This window comes from Gobio gobio (genome assembly GCF_949357685.1).
Source record: "Gobio gobio genome assembly, chromosome: 22".
Classification (NCBI taxonomy): domain Eukaryota; kingdom Metazoa; phylum Chordata; class Actinopteri; order Cypriniformes; family Gobionidae; genus Gobio; species Gobio gobio.
The window spans coordinates 2087318-2102317 of record NC_137118.1 but is presented as its reverse complement, the minus strand read 5'-3'; the positions used below and the strand labels follow the sequence as shown (position 1 = coordinate 2102317).

The 15000-nt window shown below is 37.0% G+C and overlaps 1 protein-coding gene across 1 annotated transcript in view; it reads left to right on the top strand.

The window, feature by feature from the left end:
* The window catches only part of ryr1a (ryanodine receptor 1a (skeletal)), a 262797-nt gene that overhangs the window by 135654 nt on the left and 112143 nt on the right, over nucleotides 1-15000 (top strand). Inside the window, exons 55-63 of the mRNA XM_079804711.1 lie at nucleotides 100-189; nucleotides 279-419; nucleotides 506-583; nucleotides 2288-2363; nucleotides 3206-3329; nucleotides 5099-5214; nucleotides 5296-5363; nucleotides 11673-11794; nucleotides 14252-14301. Coding sequence (XP_079660837.1) covers nucleotides 100-189; nucleotides 279-419; nucleotides 506-583; nucleotides 2288-2363; nucleotides 3206-3329; nucleotides 5099-5214; nucleotides 5296-5363; nucleotides 11673-11794; nucleotides 14252-14301 — 865 coding nt within the window. The remainder of the gene's footprint in view (nucleotides 1-99; nucleotides 190-278; nucleotides 420-505; nucleotides 584-2287; nucleotides 2364-3205; nucleotides 3330-5098; nucleotides 5215-5295; nucleotides 5364-11672; nucleotides 11795-14251; nucleotides 14302-15000) is intronic.

The following is a 15000-nucleotide window of genomic DNA, read 5'->3' as shown; positions in this document are numbered from 1 at the left end:
TCTATCTATCTATCCATCCATCTATCCATTCGTCTAGCTATCAATCCATCCGGTTATGTATTTGCATCAGAGTTTGACCAGTGCCTTATAATCCACCAGATCCAAAACAACTGGACCTTTGGTGAGGTGTTGGATGAGAACGCCAAGACTCATCCCATGCTCAGGCCTTACAAGACATTCTCTGAAAAGGTAACAGACATCATATAATGCTAGATTCTCACTCAGACTCCATATAGTGCCTCATATCATATGCATGAATTAAATCATATTTGCACTAGGATAAAGAAATCTACCGCTGGCCCATTAAAGAGTCCATCAAAGCCATGATCGCCTGGGAGTGGACACTGGACAAAGCCAGAGATGGAGATGAGGAGAAAACCACAGAGAAGACGGCTCGCAAGATCTCCCAGACGGCACAGGTGAGGGAGGAGAGAGCGGAGATGCTAACCGAACACCTTGTGACTTTTGTTTCTCATATTACACAACAAATTGTGTCTTTTCATAGGCGACCTATGACCCCAGTCATGGCTACAGCCCTCAGCCCATTGACATCTCAGGCATGACACTGTCCAGAGAGCTACAGGTACACAATGACCAGTGTTGAGGGAAACGCATTACAAGTAACTCGAGTTACGTAATAATATTACTCTTTCCAAGTAACTAGCAGAGGTGGACAAAGCACTCCATTACTCGAGTGAAAGTAAAAGTACTACTGGTCAAATATTACTCTTTTACAAGTGAAAGTTGTATAAATGCACGCTATGCCACGGTGGTTTAAGCCAGTCAGTGATGCTCCATCCGACATGCTAACACGACCACCTTGAACTAATTTAAATACTTAAAAGTTACAAAGCTTTTTAAAAAGCTGCTGTCACTTTAAGGGAGAATGCACAAATCCTACACACTGATACACATCCGATATTCCCCCAACTGTTTACGTTCACTTAAGACATAATCAACTTTGTTTACGTGAATACTTTCCAAAAATGAAAATTGACTTTTTGTGTGTATTGGTCTGTTTAAGTGCGAAAAAAACACAAAAGAAAGCTCTATTCAGTGCTCGTGCTTTGGCATCTCAGAGGCACAAAAACCAGACTGAACTGAGCTCTTTCATCATCCATATGTCTGCGCTTCTCTTTCTCCCAGACATTTACATTTTGCAAAAAAAAAAAAAACACTTTTAAAGAAGAAAAAAAATCCTCCACTGACTTGCAAAGCTGCTACAGAAACAACTTTTGACTTCGAGGATCTTGATAGAAATGTAGTGGAGGAAAAAGTACGATATTTTTCTTTCAAATGTAGTGACGTTAAAGTAAAAGTTTCCCTAAAAAATAAAACTTCAGTAAAGTACAGATACTCAAAAAGTGTACTTAAGTACAGTACTCGAGTAAATGTACTTCGTTGCTGTCCACCTCTGGTAACTAGTAAAGTAACGCATTACTTTTCAAATTTACAACAAATTTAATTTGACTGACAGCTCTCCTGCCCACATGTTGAGAAGAATAAGTGCAGAGGTGTGTGTGTGTGTGTGTGTGTGTGTGTGTGTGTGTGTGTGTGTGTGTGTGTGTGTGTGTGTGTGTGTGTGTGTGTGTGTGTGTGTGTGTGTGTGTGTGTGTGTGTGTGAACATGATGGTTATTGTAGTTCTAGACTAAATGTGAGCATTTATTTATCTCACTTGCACAATAAAGATTCTGTAATCCTCAAAATGAAGAAAATCAGTCAAATGCAAAATCAGAATACTATGCAAACCTCCAATAATTAAATGTTAAATAAAACAACTATTTTTATGCATAATCTACCTTTATATTTAATTTACCGATGTCTTGCTGCTGACCTTTGATGATGAAAATGACTAGATTTAGTTTTTATTGGTAAAACTTTTTTCTCCTGCATCCTATTCCTCCATTATCCAGAGCTGCGCCCTCTAGTGTTCATGAGGGAATCTGCATCTTTACCTCAGTCTGGGGCTTATTATTTACATTTAGGAATGAAGAGGTCTTTACAAAAATATAACTTTTTTGTTATAAAAAAACAAAACAAAAACAAGCTCAGCCCAGGTGAGAAAAAGTAACGCAAAAGTAACGTAACGCATTACTTTTCTTAAAAAGTAACTAAGTAACTCAATTAGTTACTTTTTAAGAGAGTAACGCAATATTGTAATGCATTACTTTTCATAGTAACTTTCCCCAACACTGACAATGACACCGTTTAGATCCCGTTTAGATCAATATCACCAGTTTAATACAGTAGAAAGCATCATGGCTAACGGCACACTACGCTTTCTAGTCCATGGCGGAGCAGCTCGCAGAAAACTACCACAACACCTGGGGACGCAAGAAGAAAATGGAGCTACAGTCAAAAGGTTAGCCTTTCCTTTCCATTCCAGGTCAACTCAACCAGAAGTCTCCTGCTCAAAGTTTTGATTATGTTCATATTTTTTCAGTACAAAAATTAACATAAATTGTGATGAAAGGCAAAATATGAAATGTCACAGATGTATATTCACTGTTTTGTAGAGGGTCAAAATGACAATTGTCACCTGAGCTTTGGAGCCAATTTACAGGCGTGTAAAAGTGACTTTAGAAAGATGTCAGCATCATTATTGTATTGTCACACAGAGATTGGTAGATCTATTAGTGAAATCTGATGACTTTATTAATCTGTGCTGCATTATATGACAACGGTGAGCGCTCAAACATGGGAAATAAGCACTTCTTGGCTCCAAATCTCAGGTGAAAATGGTCAAATATGAAGTTTTCGAAATTTGGTTGATTTGACAGAATGACCCTGTATTATTCTCATAGTTTGTATTTTTATTAGGGCTGTCGAAAGATTAATCGCGATTAATCGCATCCAAAATAAAAGTTTGTGTTAACATAATATATGTGTGTGTACTCTGTTAATTATTATTTATATATAAATACACACACAAGCATGTATATATTTAAGAAAAAAATATTATTTTTATATATAAAACATTTATATTTATATATATTATAGATTATATAAATGTATATACATGCAAATATTTCTTAAATATATACATGAATGTGTGTGTATTTATATATAAATAATAATTAACAGAGTACACACACATATATTATGTTAACACAAACTTTTATTTTGGATGCGATTAATCGCGATTAATCTTTCGACACACTTCTTCACGCTTTTGAACGTCTCTCTTGATGTGTTTGTGTGTAGGTGGAGGGACACACCCTTTGCTTGTGCCTTATGACACACTGACGGCTAAAGAAAAGGCGCGAGACCGGGAGAAAGCGTATGAGCTGCTCAAGTTTCTGCAGCTCCATGGATATGCTGTGACGAGGTACAGGAGCCACTGAAACACACACACACCGATCAGGCATAACATGAAGTGAATAACACTGATGATCTCTGGTAGTGGGTGGGATATATTAGGCAGCAAGTGAACATTTTGTCCTCAGAGTTAATGTGTTAGAAGCAGGAAAAATGGGCAAGCGTAAGGATTTGAGCGAGTTTGGGCCAAATTGTGACGACTGGGTCAGAACATCTCCAAAACTGCAGCTCTTGTGAGAATATAGTCTCCAGTGTGTATACGTCTATAAGATAGCTGTGTCTCATGTAACCTTGTTATTTGCACACGCTGTGACTACACACATCACAACATTTAAATAGGAAAATGTTGGCGTTATTTTGTCACTTATTGAGCAGTAGGCTAGCTGGAGCCATTTACCTCCAGTCTTTGTGCTAAGCTAGGCTAGCTGGAGCCATTTACCTCCAGTCTTTGTGCTAAGCTAGGCTAGCTGGAGCCATTTACCTCCAGTCTTTGTGCTAAGCTAGGCTAGCTGGAGCCATTTACCTCCAGTCTTTGTGCTAAGCTAGGCTAGCTGGAGCCATTTACCTCCAGTCTTTGTGTTAAGCTAGGCTAGCTGGAGCCATATACTTTCAGTCTTTGTGCTAAGCTAGGTTAGCTGGAGCCATTTACCTCCAGTCTTTGTGCTAAGCTAGGCTATCTGGAGCCATTTACCTCCAGTCTTTGTGCTAAGCTAGGCTAGCTGGAGCCATTTACCTCCAGTCTTTGTGCTAAGCTAGGCTAGCTGGAGCCATTTACCTCCAGTCTTTGTGCTAAGCTAGGCTAGCTGGAGCCATTTACCTCCAGTCTTTGTGCTAAGCTAGGCTAGTTGGAGCCATATACTTTCAGTCTTTGTGCTAAGCTAGGCTAGTTGGAGCCATTTACCTCCAGTCTTTGTGCTAAGCTAGGCTAGCTGGAGCCATTTACCTCCAGTCTTTGTGCTAAGCTAGGCTAGCTGGAGCCATTTACCTCCAGTCTTTGTGCTAAGCTAGGCTAGCTGGAGCCATTTACCTCCAGTCTTTGTGCTAAGCTAGGCTAGCTGGAGCCATTTACCTCCAGTCTTTGTGCTAAGCTAGGCTAGCTGGAGCCATTTACCTCCAGTCTTTGTGCTAAGCTAGGCTAGCTGGAGCCATTTACCTCCAGTCTTTGTGCTAAGCTAGGCTAGCTGGAGCCATTTACCTCCAGTCTTTGTGCTAAGCTAGGCTAGCTGGAGCCATTTACCTCCAGTCTTTGTGCTAAGCTAGGCTAGCTGGAGCCATATACTTTCAGTCTTTGTGCTAAGCTAGGCTAGCTGGAGCCATTTACCTCCAGTCTTTGTGATAAGCTAGGCTAGCTGGAGCCATTTACCTCCAGTCTTTGTGCTAAGCTAGGCTAGCTGGAGCCATTTACCTCCAGTCTTTGTGCTAAGCTAGGCTAGCTGGAGCCATATACTTTCAGTCTTTGTGCTAAGCTAGGCTAGCGGTGGGTGCGTCAGACAGAGTTATGGGATGCACGGAGATGAGAATGGTATGTATGGACTGATCTAACTCTGGGGGATACGGGAATAAGCTAAAGTCCCAAAAAAATGGAGTGTTCCTTTAAAGGATCTGCTGCGAACATCTTGGTGCCAGAGACCACAGCACACCTTCTAGTGGAGTCCATACCTCGACCAACACAATATTAGGAATCATGTTATGCCTGATCGGTGTACACTTCAAAGTAATGTAATTGCTATAGTTGTGCTTGTCTCTGGCAAGTAAGGCTTGTCTCTTATCTCTGTCCAGGGGACTCAAAGACATGGAAAGTGACATTTCCTCTATTGAGAAGCGCTTCACGTACGGCTTCCTGCAGAAGCTGCTGAAGTGGATGGACATTGCCCAGGAGTTCATAGCACATCTTGGTAAAGCTGCATCCGTTTGTATTGTGTGAAGCTATGGATGAACTGAATGATCTGAGCTTCCTGTGACGTTTGTGTTTGCAGAGGCAGTCGTGAGCAGTGGCCGTGTGGAAAAGTCGCCACACGAACAAGAAATCAAGTTCTTTGCCAAGGTGGGCTAAACGGGCAAGAAATCTTTCAGCATTTAATGTATGAATAACAGTGGTGTAAAGTAGGGATCGACCGATATGGATTTTTTAGTGCCGATACCGATTTTATTTCATCAGCCTTAGCCGATGATCGATACGAGCTGACGATTTTCTGGAGCCGATATCTGGAGCCGATACTGCTTTTGCTCCCTCAATTTACATCATAAAAATGACACAATGATCAGGATGATAACAATTTACAATTTAAAAAAGGATTATTTATTGAACTAAAAAAAAACAATATTTAACAAATAGTAAAAACAGGTGAGGTAGAACAAGAAGAAAAGAGTTCAGTGGTGAAAATAAATATTTAAGCATAAATAAAATAATTACACTATTGCACACAGTATCAACAAGCAGCCAGCATAATAAAGTGCACACTGACTGTACTATACTTAAAACTTTTATACTTTTAAAACTATTTACAACCTAGTCATTTAATGCTTAGGTGCACTTACCTTAATCTCTTGAAAAAAGTATCGGCGAACGCAGCAGCCTTGTATTGGCCGATGCCGATACATGTAAAAATCGCAAATATCGGCCCGATATATCGGCCTAACACTAGTGTAAAGTAACGAATTACAAATACTCTGGTTACTGTAATTAAGTCGTTTTTCTCAGGAATTGTACTTTATTAAGTAGTTTAAAAACTGTGTACTTTTACTTGAGTGCATTTTAAGTGCTGTATCGGTGCTTTTACTGCGCTATTTCCCCTAAACCTGCAGTCGCTACATTATGTTTATTTTTGTCCTGTCAATGTGATTGGCCAAGGCGAATAATAAGACCTGTCTCCATGTGTCACGCTTTATGAAAGATGGTTGTTACTGGTTACTGTATGGTGACTTTATGAAAGATGGTTGTTACTGGTTACTGTATGATGACTTTATGAAAGATGGTTGTTACTGGTTACTGTATGGTGACTTTATGAAAGATGGTTGTTACTGGTTACTGTATGGTGACTTTATGAAAGATGGTTGTTACTGGTTACTGTATGATGACTTTATGAAAGATGGTTGTTACTGGTTACTGTATGGTGACTTTATGAAAGATGGTTGTTACTGGTTACTGTATGATGACTTTATGAAAGATGGTTGTTACTGGTTACTGTATGGTGACTTTATGAAAGATGGTTGTTACTGGTTACTGTATGGTGACTTTATGAAAGATGGTTGTTACTGGTTACTGTATGGTGACTTTATGAAAGATGGTTGTTACTGGTTACTGTATGGTGACTTTATGAAAGATGGTTGTTACTGGTTACTGTATGGTGACTTTATGAAAGATGGTTGTTACTGGTTACTGTATGATGACTTTATGAAAGATGGTTGTTACTGGTTACTGTATGGTGACTTTATGAAAGATGGTTGTTACTGGTTACTGTATGATGACTTTATGAAAGATGGTTGTTGCTGGTTACTGTATGATGGCTTTATGAAAGATGGTTGTTGCTGGTTACTGTATGGTGACTTTATGAAAGATGGTTGTTACTGGTTACTGTATGGTGACTTTATGAAAGATGGTTGTTACTGGTTACTGTATGGTGACTTTATGAAAGATGGTTGTTACTGGTTACTGTATGATGACTTTATGAAAGATGGTTGTTACTGGTTACTGTATGGTGACTTTATGAAAGATGGTTGTTACTGGTTACTGTATGATGACTTTATGAAAGATGGTTGTTACTGGTTACTGTATGGTGACTTTATGAAAGATGGTTGTTACTGGTTACTGTATGGTGACTTTATGAAAGATGGTTGTTACTGGTTACTGTATGGTGACTTTATGAAAGATGGTTGTTACTGGTTACTGTATGGTGACTTTATGAAAGATGGTTGTTACTGGTTACTGTATGGTGACTTTATGAAAGATGGTTGTTACTGGTTACTGTATGATGACTTTATGAAAGATGGTTGTTACTGGTTACTGTATGGTGACTTTATGAAAGATGGTTGTTACTGGTTACTGTATGATGACTTTATGAAAGATGGTTGTTACTGGTTACTGTATGGTGACTTTATGAAAGATGGTTGTTACTGGTTACTGTATGATGACTTTATGAAAGATGGTTGTTACTGGTTACTGTATGGTGACTTTATGAAAGATGGTTGTTACTGGTTACTGTATGATGACTTTATGAAAGATGGCTGTTGCTGGTTACTGTATGATGACTTTATGAAAGATGGTTGTTACTGGTTACTGTATGGTGACTTTATGAAAGATGGTTGTTACTGGTTACTGTATGATGACTTTATGAAAGATGGTTGTTACTGGTTACTGTATGGTGACTTTATGAAAGATGGTTGTTACTGGTTACTGTATGGTGACTTTATGAAAGATGGCTGTTGCTGGTTACTGTATGATGGCTTTATGAAAGATGGTTGTTACTGGTTACTGTATGATGACTGAAATCGTGAAATTGCTCTGTGAGCCAACACACATCCTCATCTCAGTGTAGTTTATCAACTGAGCGAGGAGAGAACGCGTCCAAAGTGTTTCTTAAAGGGGCGGTACACTTCATTACAAATCATATAAAACTCCAAAAATATACATACCAGCATAATTAACTCAAAATACAATCCAATGAAAATCAAACAATATATTCAAAATAAGAGAATCAGTGTTTTTAACAATAAAGAAAAGATTTTGAGTGAAAATTATAATGTTGATTTTATAATGTATGATATTTTAATGTAATGTGTTCTCATGGCGATTTAAAATTGTAGTCCATGTATATAGCAAATAACTTTCATTAAACATCAGATTTATATTTAAATTAGGTTTATGTTTTTAATTAGAAGCAAAAATAATCAGTGGTGAAAATTGTGAGTTACTGGATTCTGATTTCTGAAGCCGATTCTTTTAACAGAGAAAACATCCACTGAAATTAAAGCAGTGCAATGAATGCGTCTTGAAAAGAAAGAACTGCTTTTTTAACATAAAATTGTTAATGTTCAACGCTTTGCAACCTTTTTTAATGAACCGCAAGGAAACCTCTACAGACTGGTTGTCATAAATGTTACCAGATTATTGGTTGCTTTCTCAAATATTACACGGCTGTATTTTTAGTGCGAGCAGTCAAAAATAAAACTTGGAGAAATATTGAAATACTGTCGATCTCATGTTATTTTGTTCTTACTGAGAATCATCCATAAAAGAGTAAGCGACATTTTTCATTTGCAGGGTATAAGGCAGGGATGGAAATTAACTTTTTTGTCCACCGGCCACTGTGGATTTCAAAATCTACCAGCCACTTTCTTGTTTTTAACCGATTAGTAATTAATACTACAAGCTCTACAATACTTAAGCAGTTTATTTAATCTCAAGTCTCAATGAAATACTGACATTTTCTCTTTCTCTCTTATACACACACAAACCATGAACTGATATACATTTCATTAAATGAGTAGGGCAGATTAATGGATGTGGCATTTGGATGATTCGTGCTCTTTTATGGCTTCCAGTTTTAGGTTTTTAGTCGCAACAATGAAACTATTAGTTTTGGCATCTTCTGAAGCGTGTTGACGACACACTAGGGTTTCCACCTTCAGTCTGGCAGAATAAGAGACACACATTCACGACAATATAACATTTATATTATTTTACATTTGATTATTTAATTTATTTCTAAAGAACTCTTTAGTAGCCTATTTGGTGCACTTTAAAGGGATAGTTCACCCAAAACTAAAACATTCTGTCATCATTTACTCTCCCTCATGATGTTCCAAACCTGTATGAGTTTCTTTCTTCTGCTCAACACAAAAGAAGATATTTTGAAGAAAGTTTGTACCCAGGATGCTTTGGGCTCCATTGACTTCCATAGTAAGAATGAATCTTCCAATGTGTTCAACATAACAAAGAAATGTATACATGTTTGGAACAACTTGAGGATGAGTAAATGATGACAGAATTTAATTTTTTGGGTGAACTGTCCCTTTAAGCAGTCATTCTGAACCAGTAGTCACTTTTTTTGACAATTCTGAAATTCAAAAATGTTTATTTTTTTATTAATTTAAATTATGACTATATTATTATGTAATTATTTGTCCCATTTTTATCTAAATATTCTTTTAATAAATGTCAAACTTTATATGGCAGGATTATTTATTATGTATGATTAAAATGATACATAACATTAATTAGGCTATAATCTATTAACTAACCTGTCTAAAAATATATAATAATTCTGTCTGCCATGCTCTGATAATGTATGGAATATTATATAAATATATTATCCATTTAAAAAAAACAATAGGCCTATCCCTTTAGAAGCAGGGATGTGTGTGTCAGCGCTGCTGCTTTATATCAGTCAGTCTGAGACACTGAAATGCTTCTCTAAAGTGTGCAGTTGGCCTGAGGTTCATCATGAGTTACTGGACAGACCCATTGATATCTTTTTTCTAGGGGTGTAACGATTCATCTACTACATCGATGAATCGATTTATATTCCTATGATCTAACTACATCGATCTGTGCTCGGCAAGTTGGCTTTCCGGACGACATGTATCGATCTAACATCGTTTTAAAAGGTAATCAATCGATTATAGGAAATAACGCATTGGATTTAAGCACATCAGACTTTATATGGATGTTTTTTCTTAGCACTTTTAATGATAACGGCGTTAAACGTTACTCGATTCAGTCTGCCTATCTGTGTATCAGTTGATATTTTTGAAAAAGAAATCTGTAGAGTCATTGAAGAGTAGTTGGTTACATTTGATCTTTTGTTAAATATTGTTTGTTTATTAAACTGAGAGTAGTAGCAGGTTCAGCCAGTTTATTCAACCTGAAGAAATGTTGGTTGCACTTTATTTTTGATATTAATATTGTATTTGTCTTATTTTAATGTTGAAAAACAACAGCAAAAGTAGCAGGTAAACCTACTATTAATTAAATCTGAAGAGAAGTTAGTTGCACTTTATTTTTGAAATTAATATTGTAATATTTTTATGTTGGAAAACAAAAGCAGAAGTAGCAGGTTAACCTACTGTTGAAATGTTGGCTGCACTTACTGTGCTTTTATTGAAAATGTATTGAATATTGAAAATGAGAGCAGAAAAGGTTAACTTCCTGTTAATTCAACCTAAACTGTTGGTTGCACTTTATTCAAATAAAATTCGAATGCATTTGCCATTAATTGTTGTTTACTTGTTTGCTTATATCCATAATTAATTGATACCGGATTCCCTTACAAGAAACAACAGGAATCTAGGAAACTTCACCTGCACTGACCAGTATCCAGATATTTATTTCAGTCACACAATTTTTGGCTAAAAAGTTACTGAATTGATTTCAAGTCACTGAATCGTCTCGGATCGTATCGTTCTAAATGAACCAATATCGTCCTTGAATCGTATCGACAACCTCAAATCGTGATACGAATCGAATCGTTGTTAAAACAAATTGTTACACCCCTACTTTTTTCTATTCTGCTCTATATCTGGAGATCCTCTTGCGTTCAAACAGCAAGCTCGATATGTTTTTAAAACACAAGTTTACAGCTCATGTTCTCGAGACTCCGCCGCTATGGCAATAAAGCAGCTAAAACGCAAGCACGCGCAAATTAGCTTCTCTACTACTTATTGTGAATTTGATTTGTAACGCCACATTTGTTTTGAAGGTGTGCCTCCTCTAAAAGTGTCCGCCGTCCAGGTGAAACGGTCGGCTATGCTATTTTTATTTACCCGCCACGATGGCCGGTAGGTGAAGCGAGTTTACCCGCCACAACACAAAATCACCCGCATTTGGCTGGTGGCGGGTGCTAATTTCCATCCCTGATCCGGGGCGTGGCCTGTCGATGACATCATATCCGCGTTCCCCTCGGTTTGCGGTTTTATTCTGCAGAAACGCTTTCCTCTCAAACGTGCCGTCATCAAACTACGCCTTTGTTTTGAATAGGCGACCTCTAGCGGACGGAAAACTTACATAGTGCACCTTTAATTCTCATAGAAATGTTTTTCTTGAATGCAGAAGAATAGTTAATGCCTAAAGTTGTTTCCAAGCCATACTGAATATTTGAACCCTGACCTGTCATGTGCAGTTCACCTACCTGGAGCCCAGCGAATTTCCATCCCTGGTATAAGGTGGAGTAACATTCATAGCATAATACTCACTACTCTTGAGTACTTTTACAACGGCTGCTTTTACTCCTACTTTGAGTAGTGTTTAGGACAGGTGCTTTTACTCTACTAACAGTACTTTTACTGCAGTATGCTTTTTCTGTCCTCTTTCCACCTCTGGTGAATGATGTATGTGAAATGTTTCTGTCCTCCTCAGATTCTTCTGCCTTTGATAAATCAGTATTTTAAAAACCACTGCCTCTACTTCCTCTCCACGCCGGCCAAAATCCTGGGCAGTGGCGGACACGCCTCAAACAAGGAAAAAGAGATGATTGCGAGGTAACAACAGACACTTTCGACATGATCATGTCAAATACGTGATTCTTTCACCAGGGCTCGACATTAACGCTTGTCCGGGACAAGTGGATTTTTTGAAGGGGCAAGTGAAAGAGAATTTTACTTGCCCGACGGACAAGTATCCTGAGTAAAACGTCATTAACAAAAATAACGAGGGAATCACCCAAATGCAAGAATCAGGGTTCCTACGGGGTTTGGAAAAGTATGGAATTTGATTTGAGTAATTTCCAGGTCTGGAAAAGTATGGAAAAAATAAATCAGAGTATGGAAAAATATTTATGTTTCCAGACTATTGTCCCTATTTCATTTTCTAAATATAAAATTAAGAATTTCTAAATGTATATAATAAATATATACACAATCTTTTTTTTCAATGAATGAAAAACTTGTAGCCGAGCTATGGCAGTCAAGGTCAGGCCTGTGTTCAACAGTGGTTAACACAACACTTTGTAGTTTGAGAAAGCAAGTTGGGTTTGAGGATAAAACAGAGTCGATGGTGGAGTCCTTAAAGGAATAGTACACCCAAAATGAAAATTTGTCGTTTATTCACCCCCATGTATTTCAAAACCATAAGACTTTATTATATTAACATTTTTAATATTTCAAATCTGAGAGATTTCAGTCCCTTTATTAAAGGACTTGTTCACCCCAAAATGAAAATGTCCTAATCATTTACTCACCTCAATGCCATCCAAGATATCCATGATTTACTTTCTTCAGTGAAAGATAAATTAAGTTTTTGAGTTGGTTGCCATTTTGGATGGCATTGGGGTGAGTAAATGATTAGGACATTTTCATTTTGAGGTGAACTAATCCTTTAAAAAATTCATGTGTCCAAGATTTCCAAGATTAACAAAAGTCTTATTAGTTTAGAATGACATGAGGGTAAGTAAATTATGATAGAAATTAAATTTTTGGGTAAATTAATAACCCTTTAAACAAATTGTGACTGATTTAGCATTTTGATCATTAAGGTCACAAAAGGCACAATTTTAATATAGGATTTCTAAATATTAGATAGCCTACATAGAGGTTTTGACTCAGAGTGTAACAGACTTGTCGGTGCCGATGGCATTGTGGGTAAGTGCGTCGCCATGTAGTGCTGTTGTGCTTCGGGAGACCCGAGTTCGAGTCCGGCCTCATGGACTTTTCCCAATCCCGCCCCCCTCTCTCCCCCACCTTACTTCCTGTCTAGCTACTTTCCTATCCTAATAAAAGGCAAAAACGCCAATACTAAATCTTTAGAATGTAACACTTGTTAGCAGTTGAATTTGAAAATATTTTATCAGAACAAGTTAAATATGGTCGGAAAAATCTTTAGGAAGTCTGGAAATTCGAGTCTGGAAAAGTATGGAATTTTGAAATGAAAATTGTGTAGGAACCCTGAAGAATGATTCTGCATTCATTACTGTAAGTGGTGATTGACAGTGAATGATAATAATGTATAATGAACTGACGGTAACTAACGTTCTAATTCTCACAACAAATGTGCAACGCTCACACAGAGAAACTCTGTTAACACACTGCCGTAAAAATGTAGAAATGTGGAGTTTATTTATATTTATAACATGATACAGTTGCAACATCACATTCCCAAGAGTGCTGTTTTCCTGAATAACATCACGACTGAAAATGACACTGATTTCATCTGACAGCTCCATAAACAATTATTAACATTAAGTCACTTACATTTTGATGCAATATTGAGTGTTTTTGTTCTATTTCAGCAGCGAAAATAGTTCCAGAAGATCACAGCAGACGCGTGTCACAGCAACAGTGTGTGTTAGTGAATGATTCAGCGTTTTGAATGAATCGATAGAATTAAAGATTCAATGAAGTATTCGTAAACGACCGCCTCATTCTTGAATGAATCAGCGTTTGAACGAATCGACTCAATGACTCGCTCATTCAGACGGTCACAGCGCCGCCTACTGGTGCTTTAGTTTCATCTTTCCAACATTTCTTATTGTATATTCAAAAAATATTTAAAATAATCTCATAACATTATTTAATGCAGTTGTAATTTTTCAGTGTAAATTATTTAATTTGACTGGTAACAGCCAGTGTCGTCTTCTAATTTAATTTATTGATCCAATTTAAGAATATAAAAGGAAATCTGAATCATAGCCTATATTTAATAAGATTAGGAGAAAAATGCCCTTTATAAAAGGTAAAAATATCACAAATATGCATATGTCAAAGCTGATTGAACACTGGTGAGAATATTGCTTCAGAATAAATTTTATTTACAACGCACACAAAAACAAAAAAAATTCCGGACAAGCACATTTTTTACTCGGACAAGTGGATGACAGATTTGGACAAGCACGTGAACATGCTTAATGTCGAGCCCTGATTTCACATTACCTTTTTATTTCACCCTGTTCCTCTTCCTCTTCCATTCTGACGTTTGCTTGATTTCCTTTCCTGTGGTGTCAGTATCTTCTGTAAGATGTCTGCCCTGGTGCGACACAGAGTGTTTCTCTTTGGTAAGACGTTCTCTGCTGTCCTCCATCACTTCTCCTTTCCGGTTTCTTATTACTTTGATTTCGAGTGTTTTACCTTTCTTTTGTGTGTTTCTCTCCATCAACTATATCAGTAGGTCAGGGGTGTCCAAATGCGGCCCGGGGAGGAATTTTAAACAGCCCGCAGCTTGTCTTTTAAAATATATAATCTCTCTGTGATTTAATTAAACTTAAATCCATTTAAACAGCACTGACTTAATCAACAACACTAACGTGCAAATCAGGAGAAACACTGAACCGATTCAGTTCAAATACTTTTCAAACAACAATTCACCAGCATTTATCCTGGATTTACTGTGGTAACACTCACTGTAACCGGTAATTTGTCAGAAATGTAGGTTAATATCTAATTTCATTTAATTTGTAATGTAGACATGTATTAAATGAGTAATAAAGGCCAAATTTTTGTCATAAACTTGCAGTTTTGTGCATTTGTATTTATATGTTTATAGACTAAATACCTTAAAGCCATTCTAGATATAGAAATCTTTTTTTTTTTTACTTTTAGCCTTGTGTGCACTGCAAAAAATGCTGTCATTTAGTATTTTTGTCTTGTTTCTAGTATAAATATATCTTAAAATTCTTAAATCAAGATGCATTTACTAGATAAGTTAAATAACATTAGATATTTTTTCTTGTTTTCTGGAAAATAAAATGAATTTG